General features: G+C 38.4%; 1 protein-coding gene across 3 annotated transcripts in view; it reads left to right on the forward strand.

Moving 5' to 3' along the window:
• Positions 1-18,853, forward strand: part of LOC129726929 (aquaporin AQPAe.a) — a 115,343-nt gene that overhangs the window by 7,133 nt on the left and 89,357 nt on the right. For all 3 annotated transcript variants that reach the window (XM_055684201.1, XM_055684200.1, XM_055684199.1), the window contains exon 2: positions 5,920-6,258. In XM_055684201.1, the coding sequence (XP_055540176.1) occupies positions 6,243-6,258 (16 nt within the window). In that variant the 5' untranslated portion in view covers positions 5,920-6,242. The remainder of the gene's footprint in view (positions 1-5,919; positions 6,259-18,853) is intronic.

The raw sequence follows: 18,853 nt of genomic DNA on the forward strand, positions 1-18,853 counted from the left end.
ATCGCCGGATTAGTGCAACACCGGCACAACTCACAATTTTTCCATTTTGAAATTTTGATGTCAAACGATGCCAAGTACGGTTAAATTTTATTTCGTTGTGTAGGGCCATGTGTATACTGTGTATTAGAATTAGTATTGGTGTCTGCTTTAGCCTCATATATAGCCTTAAAGACACGCACGGTGTCGACTTACTGTCATTTATTGTTTGTTCACTGCGCAAGATTAAGGAATACCGCAAAGTGGTGATGAAAAACTTGATTCAAAATTCACAAAAAACCTGACTCTTAAGCTGATGTGTCTTTGGAATTCAAATCAATATGCTCCAAATATGGTGAAAAAGAGATTTTAACTTTCTCAAAGTTTTCATGAAAGTGATAAAGGTAATTTTTAAACGCTTAGTTTTCAATCCCGTTTCTCTTGAAACTATGAATTTCGAGTTGTGCCAGTGCCGCACGAAACCTACAATAAAGAAGAAATGTTTCCAACATCTAGTAGTTTTTGCTTTGTAAGAGACCGAGTATACTTCTGCATCCCTACAAAGACCGTGGAAGCGAGTTTTTGTTAGTGAAGCGGGTTTTCATTTTGATTCATTTTGATAAGTGATATGACCATAATTTATCATGAACATATAATGTGAGATTAATAAAAATGAATTATAACATACAATAAGCAGTATTAGGGCATGTAAAGATACTGAAATATTCGAATTTTCAACGTAGAAAGCGCAAAAAATTAACAATAGACCATATAGAAAGTATCCGTTATGTTGTGCTAATATAGAATAGATGAACTTATATAACAGTTATTCACAACATATCAACAGCTGTTGTTGTGCTGCTTTCTGCGGCTGGAAACATGAATTGAAATAAGTTATTACAACAACATTACAGCTCTAGCTCAGACGTGTCGCTTCTTTCTACAACTATTAACCGCATGAAGTCAGTCAAACACTTCATCCACACGTTCTCGCATTAACCACAACCACGAACGTTATCGACAAAAAGTGGAAAAATCGGAGCACCGAGATACGATGATCCACAGGTTGACCAAAGCAGAAACGACCCTGCATGGCTATAGACCATCTTCCGAGACGTTTGAGAACTCGATTTATGAATAAAATTTCAGCAGAAAACATAGACTGCTGCCATAACGCGCGTAAAAGTGACTTCAACATCAGCAAATACCGTGTATCCTACCCTTCGTAAAATGGTCTTCACACGATTGCCAGTGTATGTGCGGGAAATGTCACTTATATTCATAAGCAAACGCATAAAAAATGTATGATGAAGATCGAGAACAAACGCAACCGAGCAACCATTTACACCAAACACACTAGTTTCAGCTGATGAAAAAATACTTGAAATGTAAACTTTTACTAAGCAGACACTTCACTCGTGCTGACGATAGACGATTTAAAAAAATATAATTCTTGAGGGGCTCTGGCAGCACGCAGAGCCCCTCAAGAATTATATTTTTTTAAATTATCGAAAAAGCTGATTTTTTAACATTTTGTCATTAAATTCTTAAAAGTGGGTACCCTACCTTGAGCATATAAGATTGTTTATCATTAATAGATGGGGGAATAACTTTGCCAAAGCCAGAATAAGGCTACCGTTATTCGTGATTTACTGTGATGGAAAAAAATGCATTTTTAAAATTTTATCAAAATTTAATTAAATAAACCTTATCATGAGTCATGAATTCAGATAATCTGTAACTGACTTTTCGATGATTTGTTTTGCTTTTTACGGTGTTTTGCAACCGTCAGCAGCGATTTTTTCTTTTTTTTTTTCGCTAAAGAACAACTTTTCTTCTTCGCTTTGTTTTCGTGAATTCCAGTTCTCAGGATCTTAGTTGGAAAAATCGCACTCTAGCTGCAAACTTTAAACATACTTTAACTCAGAAAAAAATGATTTTTCAGACCTTATTTTGATCCTTTACAGTTTAGTTCAAATTGCAATGAAGGAATATGTCTTACAAAAATAGAAGTTTTAGAAAGGTTATAGAAATATTGTGTTAGTTACATTACTATATAGAATAGACTTTGGAGATGATTTGAGAAGACAAGTTTATTACGCAGAAGATTTGACAGCAAATGATTAGTGTTAGAGAGAGTTTCTCTACTAACCTCTCCTACGCATGTAAAAATACGTGAAGAAGTGAAGCAAATTTTTCCATAGATTTATACAGGTCGGACTCGATTATCCGGAGACTTGATTATCCGTTTTTTTTGGTCTTCGTTTTTAATTTTTATTCCAAAATTATGCCTTTACCATCCCTTCTGGCATACTTGTTACCATTTATGTCACTTCCGGCATGTTTGGGACATTTTCGAATTAGGTGAAAATAATCATTGTCCAATTTTTTTTTGCTCCTCAAGATTTTACCCCCTTTTGCCTCAGAAATAATTTCTGGTTACGCCACTAGTAAAACAAGTAAAATAAAAAAGGATTAATTTATTTTATGTTCGTTAATCGCAAATTTCAATATTTTTTCTGTGATTTGATTATCCGGAAAACTCGATCATCCGGAATGAATTTTTTTTTGAGGTTCCGGATAACCGAGTCCGACCTGTACTACTTTTCAACGTTGTGTAGGGCCGTGTGTATTCTATGTATTAGAATTAGTATTGGTGTCTGCTTTAGCCTCATATATACCCGAAAAAAAAATTTACGATGTATTTTGTGGTGAGAACAGTTAATGGACAATATTTTTATTGTAACCATAAAAAACATGGTATTTTTACTGTAAGCTTGCGAACGTTTTCTGTTATTACCATGTTGTAACAATGTTTTTTGTTGTTGAATCTACCACCGACAATAATTTTACCATGAAAAACATTGTCAGTGACTTCTAAATGTATGGGAAAAGTGCCTGGAAAAATGCAGTTAAGATACATAACAACCCTTCCTTTTCATGGTAAAAATGGCAAAAACAATGTTTTTTATTGTTCTGGACAATGATATTTAATGTAAAAATGATGTATTTGCAATGAAAAACATAGTTAAATTATGGTAAAATTATATACAATTACAGCAACTTTTAAGGTTTTTTTGATGTTATTTTTTTCGGGTAGCCTTAATGACACGCACGGTGTCGACTTGTTGTCTTTTATTGTATGTTTACTGCGCAAGATTAAGGAATACCGCAACGTCGTAGTGAAGTGCTTTCGTGGCACGCAGGATAGGAGTTCATGTTTTCGGGTGAGAACCTCTATGTCTTGCAACAGCGGCTCGGTGTCCAAAATGAGGTAAAGGTGAAATTTCGGAATAAAAATTAAAAACGAACATAAAAAAAATAATATTTTGGATAATCGAGTCTAAAATTCTTCATAAACGAGTCTCCGGATAATCGAGTCTGACCTGTATTCGAACTTATTGAACACCCTGTACATTTGTTCGTATTTTTTCCACAACCATTTGTTTGTATTTGCTAGATGTGGGCAATTACTAAATGGATACTTTACAAAAAAGTATTTAATGTAACATTTCAATGGAGTATATAAATCAAAAACTACTCTAACAAATTGCTAAATTAGTAATTCGATATTTTATTACTTTGATAAGCTGCAAACGTTAGATCCAATTTGAACTGACAACCGGTGAATTGGAGAGGTTTGAGCGAGAACTTGTCGCTGTGCAACTGTCAAATAAATTTCATCTTTAGCTTGCACATTGAAACACGACTACAGTGGCGAAACATGCGTTTAAATCGCCCGATTTACCGGTACTTTGATAGCGTATCTGTTTCAGACTCATATTTCTCTTCCCACGCATGAGCGAAAAAAAACAAGTAGGTAATTCGACACCATTTCTCCAACGTCTTTCTTTATTTTTTTTGCACTGAATCATTCTAATCGCATGGAATGGCGGGCACAAATAGGCGACTGGCTCATGTATGATGATTAAATGCTTCTGCTGTAGTATCAAATGCATAACTGCTTTCAAGATCATCAACCGCAACCACTGCATACGAACCTGCCTAGTCGTAGCAACGACGAATGCAACCGGACCTGCTGCAGCACTGCAGAGTCAACGAACGTCAACGTCTGAGCAGCTGCACGGTGCAGCTAAGCAGTGCCTGTCGCATGCTTTGATCCAGTTTGACTGGTACTGCACCATGTAGGCCTCTACGACGACGGGTGACGTTAAATGTGTGCTTTTTCATGAATGAAAAATTATCCAGTGGCCGGTCTGCGCTTACCATTGCCCTCGACTGATTAGAAATTGTGATTTCATTGTGAGCAAAGCTGGTAGGGAATTCAAGTTTGCGGTTTGTTTTTTTTTTCAGGAATGTTTGATTAATGACTGATTTTTGTACTGGGAGGTTTAATGTAATGAGTGCAAATTTATTTGGGTGCGTACTTATAAAAATGTATCAAGAATTATCAGTGATTTTATGTGGTTAACCCTGAACAGTACATCTTTGTCAACAAATCAACGTTTAAAACGAGATCGGCAGAATAGGATAATTGAATCAACTATTCCTAAAACTAAATATTCAGTCTGAAATCAGGTATCACAATAAAAAAGATATTAAATCCATTATCTTGCCGCATTGTGTGTGAGAAAAAGTGTATTAGCATCTCACAGATGCTGCATCAGAAACTTTTTTTTATTGCACATTGAGAGTGTAATTAACCGATTGCTTACTAATGATATATTTTGAATGTCATTACATTGATCGGCGCCATTATAGATAGCACTGCTGGCTTTTTTAAACAGGATACCGCAGGCTATTACGGTTGTGTAAGTTGTGATATAATTGTTTCCCCTTTTATCAATTTTCATAACAGTACTGAAGTTATTTAAACTGCTAACTAATAGATAAAATGATGCTAAAATGGCTTTCAACTTGATGTCATATTTTGATATGATCAACGAAATCAAATTAGGGCAAGGAAGGGTATTTTCGGCAGTGATTGAAATAGAATCTCAGGGATTAGAAGCAACCCACGGAACTAATTTTCTGCAGTATGGTACATTGAGATGAGAAGAAGCATCATGCAAATATTAGCTTTGCAGGTTGTTCCTAACCCCTGAGATTCTATTTTAAAGACTACCGAAAATACCACCGTAGAAAAAATACAGCGAAATTATCATTCGCAAAGATTCGTTGATCACCGAGAAAGCAACTCTAGCAAGGATTCTTTTATTTACACTAAAGAGATAATATTTGATGTAAGTTTCAACATGCACTTGGAGATACACAACTACACTTAATACCCAGTTTTTTATTTGGAGTTTTTTTACTGTACCAATGGCATTTTATTCATGAATTTTTGATTTCATTTAATTTTAATAATTAAGCAACACTGCGTTTGAAAAACAAATAATTCAATCGCGTATTATTAATTGATTTTTTTTCTTATTCAGTAAATAATACAAGCCAAAATCACATTTCACTTTCCACGGCATGTGCTGTGTGCACTCCTCGGACGGTTAATCTTATCTAAGTACCATACCATCCAGCCAAAGGCTGCCAACCGGCGCCTAGCTCATAAGATATTGGCTTTCCAAGTGCAATAGCTGCATCACACTTTTAAAATCTGCTTGCGCAAATTATTGCCATGCGTTCCTCCTACTAGTAGGATGGTAGATATGGCTCTCCTTAGCGTAACAATCGCCAGATCCGCACGTATAGATCGGAAAAAAAGGTGACCGGCTTTCACGTAATATTAGATGTAATCATTATTAAACTTATCTTGCAACACCACACATCCTAAGAAGAGGGCTTATTGCGCGCGTGTGTTTTACGTCTGTTTAGTCTGTAAGCTAGTACTGAAAAGCTGTTTAAACATTCACGACAGCCTGCGGAAAGATTCGTTAGTTAGATCTTCGTGTAGAGTAATTTTTTTTTTGGCTTCCTACATTTTTTGCTTCGATGCGTTATCTGAAACACGTTTTCTTCTTTCCACAGAGAAAATCAAACATCTTCAAGGGTACTGTGAGCAATTGAAGAATAATCGACTTCCACGGTTTGAGCGAAAGGAGAGAGAGAAAAAAACGCAACGAATAGTGCAAACGATCAACTCATCGTGTGCAACAGTCGATTACCGAGTTGCAAATTGATCAAGCAGGAAAAATAACAGTGTCGTGAATAGCTCGTGGTAATTTCTTCGACGAGTAACGAAGCATAGAAGCAAACAAATCGCCTCCAGCTTAGTTGACTGACACTAGTAAATTGGTTGCTGAATATAGTGTTTTTGGGTAGTGCACCAGTGCTGAGGAATATCGAACGAGATGACCGAGAGTGCAGGTTTGTGTAACGCTTTTTAGATTAGATTATTAAACCGATGACGCGCTATTGCTTATTTATCAAGCCGAAGCTATGAATAGCTCAGAGATCATAGGGTTCTATTTTTTTTCAGAAGTGTGCGTGCTATTCTATTTAATATAAATAGAATAGAGAAATAATTCAATTCGTATCAAAAAGACTTGTTTACAATGCCGACTGTCTTATTATATTTCCGAACTTAAATTGATCAACATGTGACCACGTGGCTCAGGTGCGGCCTTATTAAGCAGTTCTTGGATAGATCAACTGTTTCTGGGTTACCATTATTGAGGTTGATTTCTTTATTTATAATATAAACAACCCTGATGTTTTTTTTTATTTCCCAGAATGCAACAAAGATACAAAACTTTCCATTCATACTTCCGGTTTGTTGCTTCTTGTATCCTCCTTATCGTTTTTTAGCATTAGATATGTAAAATACGTGTCCCTGATATTCGCAGCGGTGCGGAAATGGCATTAAAATTATGAAAATTTCCGTTTTGTGATCAATAACTAGATCAATAATGTAGTCTTCCATCCTCAACAGCCGCTTTTCTATGTTTATCTCCCGATTCGACTGCTGTTGTTGCTTCTGTTACTCCACTTGAGTACTGATTGCCGAGCACGTGAGTGAACGGATGTTGGATTAGGCAGCGCACCTTAACCGTGGTGGCATGAGGTTCGACCATTCAAAAGAGTAGGTTTCTGTGACTCCAAGATGGCATTGGGGGTTTATTGAGTTCTACTAAATTCAATTTTGTTCGTTTGCTCTCCTTTGCCCATCCGCGTTGGCACTGAGCAAGCTTGCTTGTTGGAGAACCTGTATCGCGTGTATGTCATGCAGGCCCCAGCAGCTCAGTAGATCGAATAGCCATTTGAGACTCGATGGAGTAGCTCTGATTTTTTTTTCGCTAGATTCTACAAACTTGTCTGATTCAGACGGAGAGCAGGTTCAATGCAGTTCTAATGGTGGGCTTTCAGTGTCAAGATCAACTGGACAATACTCAGTACTAGTTGAGCTTAAACAAAAAGAGTGTTTGTGTTTTTTTGCGGTGATTTTGGTATTTCGCACTTTTGAAACACATTTATTGGACTCTACGGTTGCGGAGGTTTTCGGAGGCACACACCAAAAGATGCGCAAAATTGTAATTGTTAACATCTTGTACAAATGTGTTTCGAAAGGTCTACTTTTTTCGCTTCAATCTTGACCGTGAATTTGTCTCGGTTGACTAAGTTTGCTTATTGTCCGTGAATGTGTTACTGGTTTTAAGAAATAATTGAACGTTTAATGGTTCTACTTTTCTGAGCGAAGTTTAGGTCTGAGTCGTTGTAGTTTGAAAGGAGATGCAAATTAATCCGTAAAATTAGTTTGTGAGGCTTTAGAATCTGGCCGATATCCGTCGAGATTGGAATTCGAGTATTCAAAAACTTTGTGTTTGAATTTTGAAATTTCGATTTAATTTACTCCGCCAAATTATTCCTTTTAACAAGTTGCTTATAATAGCATCTGCTACAATTTCAAGAACATAAATTTCCAACCCCCAATCTTTTAATAACTAAACAATTTTGCTAACTTGATCTGCACGAAAGACACGAATAAAATAAGTCTTTTTCTACAAATCGGCCCCCAAATATTTTAAAAAGTAATGTGGAAACAGTGTTTATTATCGAGTAACTTTTTCGTTTTTATACAAACACTTGTGTGAATTTGCTCACAAAATAACCAAGAATAATTGGTGACGAATACTTATATTTTTTTTTTGGTTTACCAAGAAGTAGGCAAAGTTTACTAAAAGCGCTTAAAGCTTAAAAAGAGTAATGATTTTAATTTTTCCTGTATCTGAAATATTCAGTTTTTTTCGAACACTATCTAAAACCTATTTTCTATGAAAGCGCATGAACATTTCAAGGGCGCATAAACATCCTCAAGGAAATGGGATTGTAGTCGCTTGAAAATAGCTTTTGGCATCTGTCGCAATTTCAACTTAACGTATGTTATTACTCTATATTTACAAACTCAAATGTTTCTAAATTGTTTGGCACAGGCTTGCATTTGTAGTCAACACTTTGATTCGCTCCGTTATTGTGCGTCGCAGTCGGCTTTCGCTCGTGAATGTAGAACGATCGTCGGCTCTCGCATATAGAAAAAATGGTCGACTGACACTTGCACATCGAAGAGATGCACACATTCGTTTGACGACGTGGTTTTGGTTAATTTCCGTCTACCTCATTCTAAGATAGGGAACCTATTTTAAACCGCCTTTGCAGTCTCCTGTGTATTGATGCGAAATACTCAAAGTGTATGAGCCAAAATACAAACATGAGTATATCAGTTGGATCGCTATCTTTTTCTCTATTGGCGCTTATTTGCTGATTTTAAAACTAACTAAGCAAACTTTATTAATAATCAATTAAAGTTCCTAAACGAGGGACACTATTTCAATCACCCTGAGCCTGTTTTAAGTAGTTTTCATCTATTTTACAGGGGATTTCCTTCAGCACCCAAATTTAAAAGTTTTGAGTTACACATTCCACGTGAAAAGAAAAATCGTCGCTTTAGATTCCCCCCCCTCTCTCCCGTCCTCTTGCGTGAACAACCGTGGACATTGACAAAACCAGCCCCCTCTCCTCTCCCCGTTTTTGTTAGGGTTTGCAATATTCCCGGGAATTGATTTCCCTGGAATTCCCGGCAACCGGAAATAAAAAAAGTCTTAGCAAAAATGTGATTTTGAATTTAGTTTATTGGTAAATTCCTTCTGTAAAACTACTCAAATCCGCTGAATCACCGCTGATCTTTGACTTCTAGAACACTTGCAAATAACCGATTCCATTTCTTACTACCTACATTCCATTAGAAACTGGTGTCCAATTCTTTCAGTTTGTTGGAGAGAACTCAGTGTTAGGCAGGCATTAGACAAGTAAAATTTATATATTTGCTATATTTGGCAAGATTTTTTTGAGTTAAAATATTTTTTCGGGCTAATGTATAAGCTATAGTGTTATACTATAGCAACTCAAAACTCTGTTTACTTGAACGATAGCAAAGCTACTTCGCTTTTTTATAAAATATATTTGCTATGCCCTTACACGATGAAATTTTTCTGTTAAAAAATAAACTGCGTATCAAATCTTGTTTTTTATTAACAGAACAATATTTCGAACCCTTCTGGAGTTTGTAACAGTATTGATCAGAGAGTAGTACATACATTGTTTCGTCATACGGCGGTTTTCTGTGAAAGACCCAGACTAACCGGAAGGAAAAGATAGAACACCAAATAATCAGATCAATACGACACAAAATTAGTCAGTTTTAAAGAATTTGAATGCCTACGTAATTAACATGCAATAATAAATAAATAAATACACTGACTTTGAGTTTTAATAATAAAAAAATTAAATTAGGCCTAAAAGAGTAAAGCAAATATTCGTTCCAAATATAGCTAAAAGTGGTTTCATACATGGATGAAACTGATTGCAAATTTAGCTCACAACTTTGTTGAAAGTGCATCAAAAAGTTACAATAGAGTTTGTGATAAATAATTTTAATAAGATTTCTTTTATATAAAAAACTTTCCATAACTTTTGACAATTTGTATTATTTGGATCGTTCATACGAAAAATTATTCCGAACACACCATTAAACTATGATGAAGGTGAAAATCGCTACAGCGATGGAGTTAAGCTCAATTTTATGCCTTAGGGATCATCCATTAATGATGCCACGCAAAATTTGGAACAATTTACTTCGCCGCTCCCCCTTGTCACAAACTGTCACAATTTCCTTGACCCCCACTGAGGTACGTCACGTTTTATAGCCTTCTCTCCCCCTTCTCTGGTTATAATTGACTGAAAATTGAGGAATTTAAAAAAAATGCATTTCTTTTAAATTAGAACAATTTTGCTGTAAGAAAAACTGGAGCTAAAAGGAAACGAAGATTATTAAAAATAACTAAAAAAGGTGTTTAATCCTTAGTCCAAGGATTTTGTTGATGGAGTCGCATATCTACGACACAAAAAAAAACCGAGGCAGTAACTGCAGCATCATTGCTGATTTCTGAAAGACCATTCATATTTAGTTTCTCTTCTTCAATCAATTTGCAACCCAAATCTTCTCCACATGTAAGTAGGATTGAGAGAGACAAAAAATGAATGAAATTGCGCTGTCATTCATGAACAATCAAGCACGGTAAAACAGAACTCACGAACATTATGCTTTTTAAACGAAAAACAAATTCCCGATGGGAAAAATCTCTCGGATCACACTTTGCATCGCATGAAGAAATAAAGATGTTAAAAAGGTCCGTTAATCAACGAGTAGAAAGGGTCCTGGGTGGAGTCTTTTCTTCGGGAGTCGATGATTGACAAAACAGTTGCAAAACTAGACCGACGGAAAATTATCAAAAAAAAAAAAAAAGTTTTGTCACTACAAATGTATATCCAGCCTAGGGTTTGCAATCCCGGGAACGATTTCCCGGGAATTACCTTTTCCCGGGATCCCGGATCCCGGGAATAGAAATATTGATTCCCGGGAATCCCGAGCTCCTTTAAAAATTTTCCATACAATATTGCAATAAAATTAAATATCGTATCAAAACACGAACATACGTCGTAGAAGTGTAAAACAGCTTCAAAGTGTGCATTATACGAAGCAAATATTAGCTTGAAATAACGATCAATATTTGCTTGCCGTGTAATATCAAATTATTTGCTTAAATTATTTGTCAAAAACATATGCTCTTATTTAGTAAACGAAAAATTAAGAAATATTTTCTTCGTCTTATGTTTTTTTTGCTAGTGAGTTTACTACTAAGCGGATATTTGTTTGATTTTTTCTTTGTTTATTGACAAAAAACTTTGAAACCTGTAAATTGATAAAAAAAAACCGTAAATCAATGCGACCAGAAATAAATAAATTAACAAAACTCAGTCAGTGTAACTTGGGTCGTGGCCGCGATTTCACATTAATAACGTAGGCATTCAAATGCTCTAAAACTTGCCTGCCAAACACTCAGCTTTATCTTCAACAAACTAAAAGTATTGGACTCTTCAGTTTCTAATGAAATGTAGCAAAAGCGGTGATTTAGAAGTTTTCTAGAAATCAGACACCAGCGGTGATCAGCGGTCTTAAGCAAAGTTTTACAGAAGGGAATTACATTATTTGGGCTTGACGAAAAATTGTCAGCGGATCTCCAGGGTGACAAAAAAGTCCGGTCACACTTTTTTGGGGTTGCCTGTAGCCTACACGTTGCATCTCTCTGGTGCCATCTATATGTCAAGTGAAAGGGTTAACTTTGCTGCCCAAAGTGTCAGAGTTTCGTTTCTGTGCAGTTTGTTTACATTGAGTTGTGAGCCATGGCAGAGTTAAGAGCAGCTGTTATCGCTGAATATGTGAAAGGGTACAAACCCGGACACATATTCAAACACCTAAAACCGCTCGGAATCAACCGGAAATTCGTGTACCGGACCATAAATCGGTACCTAGAGACCGGAGGCACCGAGGACAAGGCACGATCTGGACGACCAAGGTCTGTGAGAACTCCAATGCTGAAAAAGATTATACGAGATCGGATTCACCGGAATCCCGCCCAATCTGCACGGAAGCTGGCCAGGAACCTTAAAATGAACCGAGTATCAATCCGCCTGCTTCTGCGCAAGGATTTAAGACTTACACCGTACAAAAAACAGGTGGTTCATGGGGTTACCAAAGCTACAAAGGGCAAGAGGTACCAACGGTCGCGGGAGTTGCTCGGTTGGCGCGCAGATGACGAGATTATTTTTTCGGACGAGAAGCTGTTCGTTTTGGAGCAAACAGTCAATCGCCAAAATGATCGAGTTTGGAGTGTGAGCCTCCAGCAAGCTCCTGCGGACAAGCTGAACGTTTCCCGGTTCCAAAATAAGACGTCAGTGATGGTTTGGGGAGCCATTTGCAAAAGAGGTAAACTGCCTCTTCTTTTTATCGATAAAGGGGTCAAAATCAACGCAGCGTACTACCTGGACTCGGTTCTGAATGAAAATGTTCTGCCTCAAGCTGAACTATTGTTTGAAGACGATTACTACTGCTTCCAGCAAGATGGCGCCCCATCCCACACCGCAAAGGTTGTTCAGGCGTGGTGTGAGGAAAACTTGACCGATTTCATTTCGAAGAATGAATGGCCTCCGTCGTCTCCGGATCTGAATCCACTGGATTATTTCGTGTGGGGATACATGATGTCGAAGCTGAACGACTATAAAATAACAAATTTTAGAGCAATTCAAGCGAGTTATCACGAAAATCTGGGACGAGATGCCGATGGAGCACGTGCGCGCCGCTTGCGACGACTTTCTTATTCTTTGAAATATTGAGATTTTCCTGTGTGACCGGACTTTTTTGTCACCCTGTAAGGCCAATCGCATAAAAACCTTGAAACCTTCTCTTCTGTTAATTTTTGCTACAAAAAATCGATCATGAATTTCTGGAGTAAACTTAAATAAGTTTTGTTTTTCAATCCGTTTTCCATGCGAACTGATGATGAAATTGTAAACCATTGTTTGATACCTTTTATTAACAAACTTTATTTGAAATCTCATTCTTGCTAAGACTTATTTTTTCATTCCCGGTTCCCGGGAATTCCCAGGAAATGAGATTTTTAATTCCCGTTACCCGGGAAATCCATTCCCGGAAATATTGCAAACCCTAATCCAGCCCCGTTACTTTTAGAAGTATTGAGATAAACACCTTTGAGTTTGGCGGACAATTCCGGCTTAAGGATCACATTTCCAGCCCACACGGAGTTCTATTTTTTAGCGTACGTCTGATTGGTCATACACATATATACATGTGTGTGGAGCCCCAACACTTTCTGCACGATTGTTTCAGCACTGTATATCATTAACGCATAGTTGTCTTATGCAAATAGTAAGCCCGACGGATCATAAAAATTATGCCTATAACGACTGTTCACACACTTTGTTATGAAATATCGAAAAATTGGTCGCAGTGACGAAAATACCCAACACGAAAAAAAAGACTGTTCATTGACGTCCTTTTCCCGTCAACATCGAACAGCTAACCACCCTTCTACGCGACGCATCGCTTGTGATGAATCCGGGCTGCCAATATATCTCGCAAATATATCATTTTAGTATGGTTTCATTAACAACATGTTCTGGCGACTCTGCGTTGCGTTTATGTATGAGTGCTAATGGTTTCATGCAACGTGCTTGAGGTCGAAATAAGATTCACGATTAAGCATCTGATAATCTGGTCTCATTCTTTTATTGTTAAGTAAAATGTGCAACAACAATATGCAATAAAACCGATTTCTACATGAATATTCTTCGAAGGTGTTGTAGTTTCCGTCTACAAATACATTTGGGATTACCGCTAATGAAATAACAATGTAGGGTGGGGGCCTAGCGTGGTTGGTAACGTCGCCACCAACCACGCTTGACGCCTGGGTTTCGAATCCCAACGCCGACATAGGTGTCGATGGTTGTGGGGTGGCGTGATCCACTCACAACCATCCCAAAACTGGTCTAGATTCAATCATAAAGCGGAAAATCTCTGGGATCAAGCCTTCCATCGCATGAGGAAGTGAAGCCGTTGGCGCCGGTCCGTTAATCAACGGGTCGTAAGTTAGGGTCCTGGGTGGAGTTGCTTAACCGGGCGTCGGTGATTGGCACAACAACAGTGGCGGAACTAGACCGACGGAAAATTAACGGGAATAAAAAAACAGTAACAAGGTACAAGAGAAGTCTTCAAACTATGTCCATTGGTGAATTTCCGTTTGTGATAACTTCTAATTTTTGGCCTTGCAGGATGCTGCATAAAATTATTGGGCAACGGGATATTGATTTGTAAACGTGCCAAAACCAGTTAAGGTGCCGCCACACGGACGGTAATACACCACTGCAATAGTTTCTAAGTCATAGTTGATCGTAAAAATAGTAGGCTATGAACTATTCCGTCATGACGGATTAGTTCAGAGTCTCTATGTTAAAGCTTTTGACAGTACAATCCCGCACTATACCGTTATAGCGCATACCTTTGAGCCATAAGGTGTCATAGGGAACTTTGTCATAGTGTTCGTGCTTCTTGTGGCAGCACCTTTACATAATGGTATTTTTCGGAAGAAAACTATCAAAACTTGTAGCCATCAAACTTAAAAATACTTTTGCATTTGGTTTTTTGGCGGTATATTATTTGTGCATCAAAATGTAACTAAAAAGCTGAGAAAGGGCCCAAAATACCAGTATGCCGGAATTACGGTCCCCTACCCTGATTGGGCCCTTAAGTTTTATACGGTTTTCTGATTTTTTTTTGTTAGCTGAAAAAGTGTAATTTTCTGAGCAAAACGTGATTTTTTAAAAATGTCTATCATTATCCTTCGATTTTTAAATGAAGAACGAAAGACCGTTCAAAATGCCTAAAATGACAGTTCGCACATATATCGTACATAGGCGAACTGTCATTTGAGAAATTTCGAGTAATTTTTCATTCTTAATTTTTTTTTTAAATCACGTTTTGCTCAGAAAACGCAGCTTTTTCAAATGATATTTAAAAACTGGTATAGCTTTAGGACCCAATTGACAGTTGACAAAACAAAAATGATTTTTAGCCTATCCTGCCCTCGTTATATGCTTCTTCTTCACTCATAGAAATGCTTTATTTTTTCGCGGTTCATGATTCTGTTAATAGCCAAGGCAACTTTATTTATCTTTATTTATCTGATTATCTGATGGACAATAATGTATAGAGAACAAAACAGTGGCGTAGCATGACCGAGTGATACCCGGGGTGGAAAATTTGGGTGTCACCCCTTTCCCCCTGGGTGTCCACCACCAGAAAAACATCTTATTATCAAAAATTGTGATAGTTAGCATGTTCGTTATGAATTGCACTAAATCTACCCATTTTTGAAAAACGAAATTGTTGGGATAATAATCTTAGGAGCAAATTTATATAATTGTCGAGGGCTTCTCCACCTATTCAATAGTTAATCTCACGGATGTCACCCTTTTGAAGGTGACTCGCATGAAAATTTTCCTCATGGGTAACACCCGGGTCGGACCGTCCCCCCCCACGCTACGCCAGTGGAACAAAACAATAATGAATCAAACATTATCTGTTACGGCATTAGATTTAAGTTACAAGTTAAGTTAGTATAAACGTACAAAATTTAAACGCATTACCCTATGTGAATACCAAAATCTTCCTATCACAAAAACGACTAGTCTAAGCTAGGCTGAACAGGAAACATTCCTCGTTATCGCTCTCGTTACCAGTCTCTTTAACGAGATCAATAGATCTCTCCTTGCGCTACGTTTAGCAGCTATGGAGTAGAAGGAAGTCATAGGAGTAGGGTATAGAGTGAGTCGCAATTAAACGCTCAAAGATAAAATACATACCTTTTGCAACTACGAAATCTCGCCTTTCGTGTATCGTGGTCAGTCATACCGAACAATAAATTGAATTTCGGAAAGACCAACTCGTGGTCTATTTAAACATTGTTTTCAAATAACGGACCCTCGGACGAATCAGCACAAATTCCGGAACATAAATTTTGGTGCCGAAACCCGGGAATTGTTCGTTTGCTGATTCATCGCTGGTGTAAAACTTTGGAGGTTAGCGGCTGGTCAACTCGGCCAATCATCACTACAGGAGTGGATTGGAATATACTCAACAAGGCTCTTGACGCCTATTTCGGATCAGTCGCAGGAACCAATTACTTCGCCACACGCGGAACGCATTGGATAATTTTGGAGGATTTTGGACGTAAAACCGAGCGTAGTAGGACACGTGGTAACAGGTTAGCCAAGTGAGCACAGGTAAACTCCCAACTACAATTCAGGTGAGTGCCTATACGTATATCACTGAATAAAAAAGAGTGAATGTTGGCTAAAGTACCAGCCGGCGGAGTTAAAACTCGTAAAGGTTGCCGTACTATGAAAGGGGATACAAAGAAGGTTAAGCGGCTTTTGGTGCGCCGCAATAACATCATTGGTTCGGCTAAATTGATAAAGGAGTATGACGCTAATTTCGTGTTCGAGCGAGACTTTCCGCAAATCAAATTTCGCATCGAAAAGCTTGATTCACTTTGGGACGAATTTAATGAAATCCAAGCTGAAATCGAATGTGAACACGAGATCAGTGACGAGCTCGCTGATGAGCGTGTCGAGTTTGAAACAATATATTTCGAGTTAAAAGGATCCCTGTCGAATAAACTAGCAGCAGTTACAGATGTATCCTCCCCCCTACCAACCTCGCCTACTGCTCCACCTACTCAAACGTTTGGTGTCCGATTGCCTGAGATCAAAATCCCAGAATTCAAGGGCGACTTTGATGAATGGATGAATTTCCATGACTTGTTCTATACTCTCATACACAGTAACACTCAGTTGTCGCCAATACAAAAATTTCAATACTTGAAAGCTGTTCTGAAGGGAGATGCTCTTCGTTTGGTACAGTCACTGGCTGTGAGCTCAGCCAATTATATGATTGCATGGGATTTGCTCAAAAAACGATTTGATAACAAACATTATCTGATCAAACAACATCTATCTGCACTTCTCTCCTCTCCATCTCTCAAAAGAGAGTCTTCGTCTGCGCTTTCGGATTTGGCGGACACGTTCGAAAAACATCTTAGCATGCTAAACAAATTAGAAGACCCACAGGATCATTGGAACTCCTTTTTGGTTGAGCTATTGAGCAGTCGGCTCGATGCTGTGTCACAAAAGGAGTGGGAAAATCATTTGGATGATGATTCTCGACCAACCTATAATGATTTGATCAAATTTATACACAAACGCTCTCGAATTCTCCAATCACTAACGCTCTCCCAGTCGTCAAATGCAAGCGGCAAGCCAGAACCAAAGTATCATCGAATAAATGTATCATCTCATCCTGTCATAGCAAATGAAGATGCTAAAGCGTGTGCAGCTTGCCACAGAGGCACACACGCTCTCAGTGGCTGTGAGAGTTTCGTCAAGCTCTCGCCAAAATTACGTTTCAACTTGGTGAAGAGGCACGGGTTCTGCTTGAACTGCTTAAAACCTTCACATTTATTGAAAGATTGTACCTCTGCTGGATCATGTCGAATATGTAACAAACGTCATAATACCATGTTGCATTTAAACACTTCTGCCGCGCTGACTGTTCAAGTAGCTGATAGCACAACTAGCACTAATACCCTTGCTCAACCTCGATCATCCTCACAATCGGCTGCGGTCGTCGAGTCGTCGTTGTCGGTAGATCCGTGCATTGTCGATCAAGCGCACGGCATCCCTCGGTTAATGGGACGCGATCGCTCGTCGTCGGGGGGCCAAAATAAATCGATTTCGTTTATTCCGTCGTCGCCGGGACCGTCAGGCTCGGCTCATGGTTCTTCACACACTACTAGCTATCCAGTCATGACTATGAAAAAGACTAACACAACTGTCTTTATGTTGACAGTCTATGTCAAGGTTCGTGATATCAATGGAACCTATATTCTCGCTCGTGCTCTACTAGACTCTGCATCTGAGCGCAATTTCGTAACCGAAAATCTCGCACAAAGGCTACGATTAAAGCGCACAGTATCGGAAATTGATGTATATGGAATTGGAAATAGTATTCAACGTGTAACCCAGTCGGTTACGATCAATCTTGCCTCAAGAGTGAACCAATTCAACGCAAATATCGAATTTTTAATCCTTCCCAGTCTGACGAGAATTCTGCCGTCTGTTGATGTGGATGTTTCTAAGTGGGAAATCCCGAAGGACCTGCCGTTGGCCGATCCAACCTTCCATCTCGCTCACGGTATAGACATGATAATTGGTATCCAGTGGTTTTTCTCGTTATTGGAAAACGATCAAATTAGTCTTGGGCCACAATTACCTATTCTACACAAAACAGTGTTTGGCTACGCTGTTGCTGGTGATCACACACAGCGTAGTCCGATTCGAACGGCAGTCTGCAATGCTGCAATGACGGTCGACAAATTAACGGCAGCCGTGCAAAGGTTTTGGGAAGTAGAAGGTTTTGACGGAGGAAAATCATTTTCACTGGATGAGCAATACTGTGAGAACCATTTTCGCAAGACTCACTCAAGAGCACCTGACGGTCGATATGTCGTTCGATTGCCGATTCATGAGGAATTGTTATCGACTATGGGTGAGTCGTTACCGATCGCTGAAAGAAGATTTCATTCACTCGAGAGAAAGCTATCGGCTAGCACTCAGCTTCATTCAGATTACCACCAATTCATGTCTGAATATCAAGCGTTGGGACACATGGAGGAAGTGGCACCGAACCTCTCATTGCCGCATTTTTACCTCCCACACCATGCAATTTTTCGACCGGACAGTAAAACAACTAAAATTAGAGTTGTTTTTGATGGATCTTGTCGATCATCAAATCGCCTCTCCCTGAATGACTTATGCTACGTAGGCCCTACAGTACAACCTACACTCATCTCCATAATTCTCAATTTTCGATTACCAAAATATGTCATCACAGCTGACATCGAAAAGATGTACAGGCAAATTGTTGTACATCAGCAGGACCGACCGTTGCAACAGATTATCTGGAGGAATAATCCAACGGACCGTTTACAAACCT

Source organism: Wyeomyia smithii, chromosome 3 (genome assembly GCF_029784165.1).
Source record: "Wyeomyia smithii strain HCP4-BCI-WySm-NY-G18 chromosome 3, ASM2978416v1, whole genome shotgun sequence".
Taxonomy (NCBI): Eukaryota; Metazoa; Arthropoda; class Insecta; order Diptera; family Culicidae; genus Wyeomyia; species Wyeomyia smithii.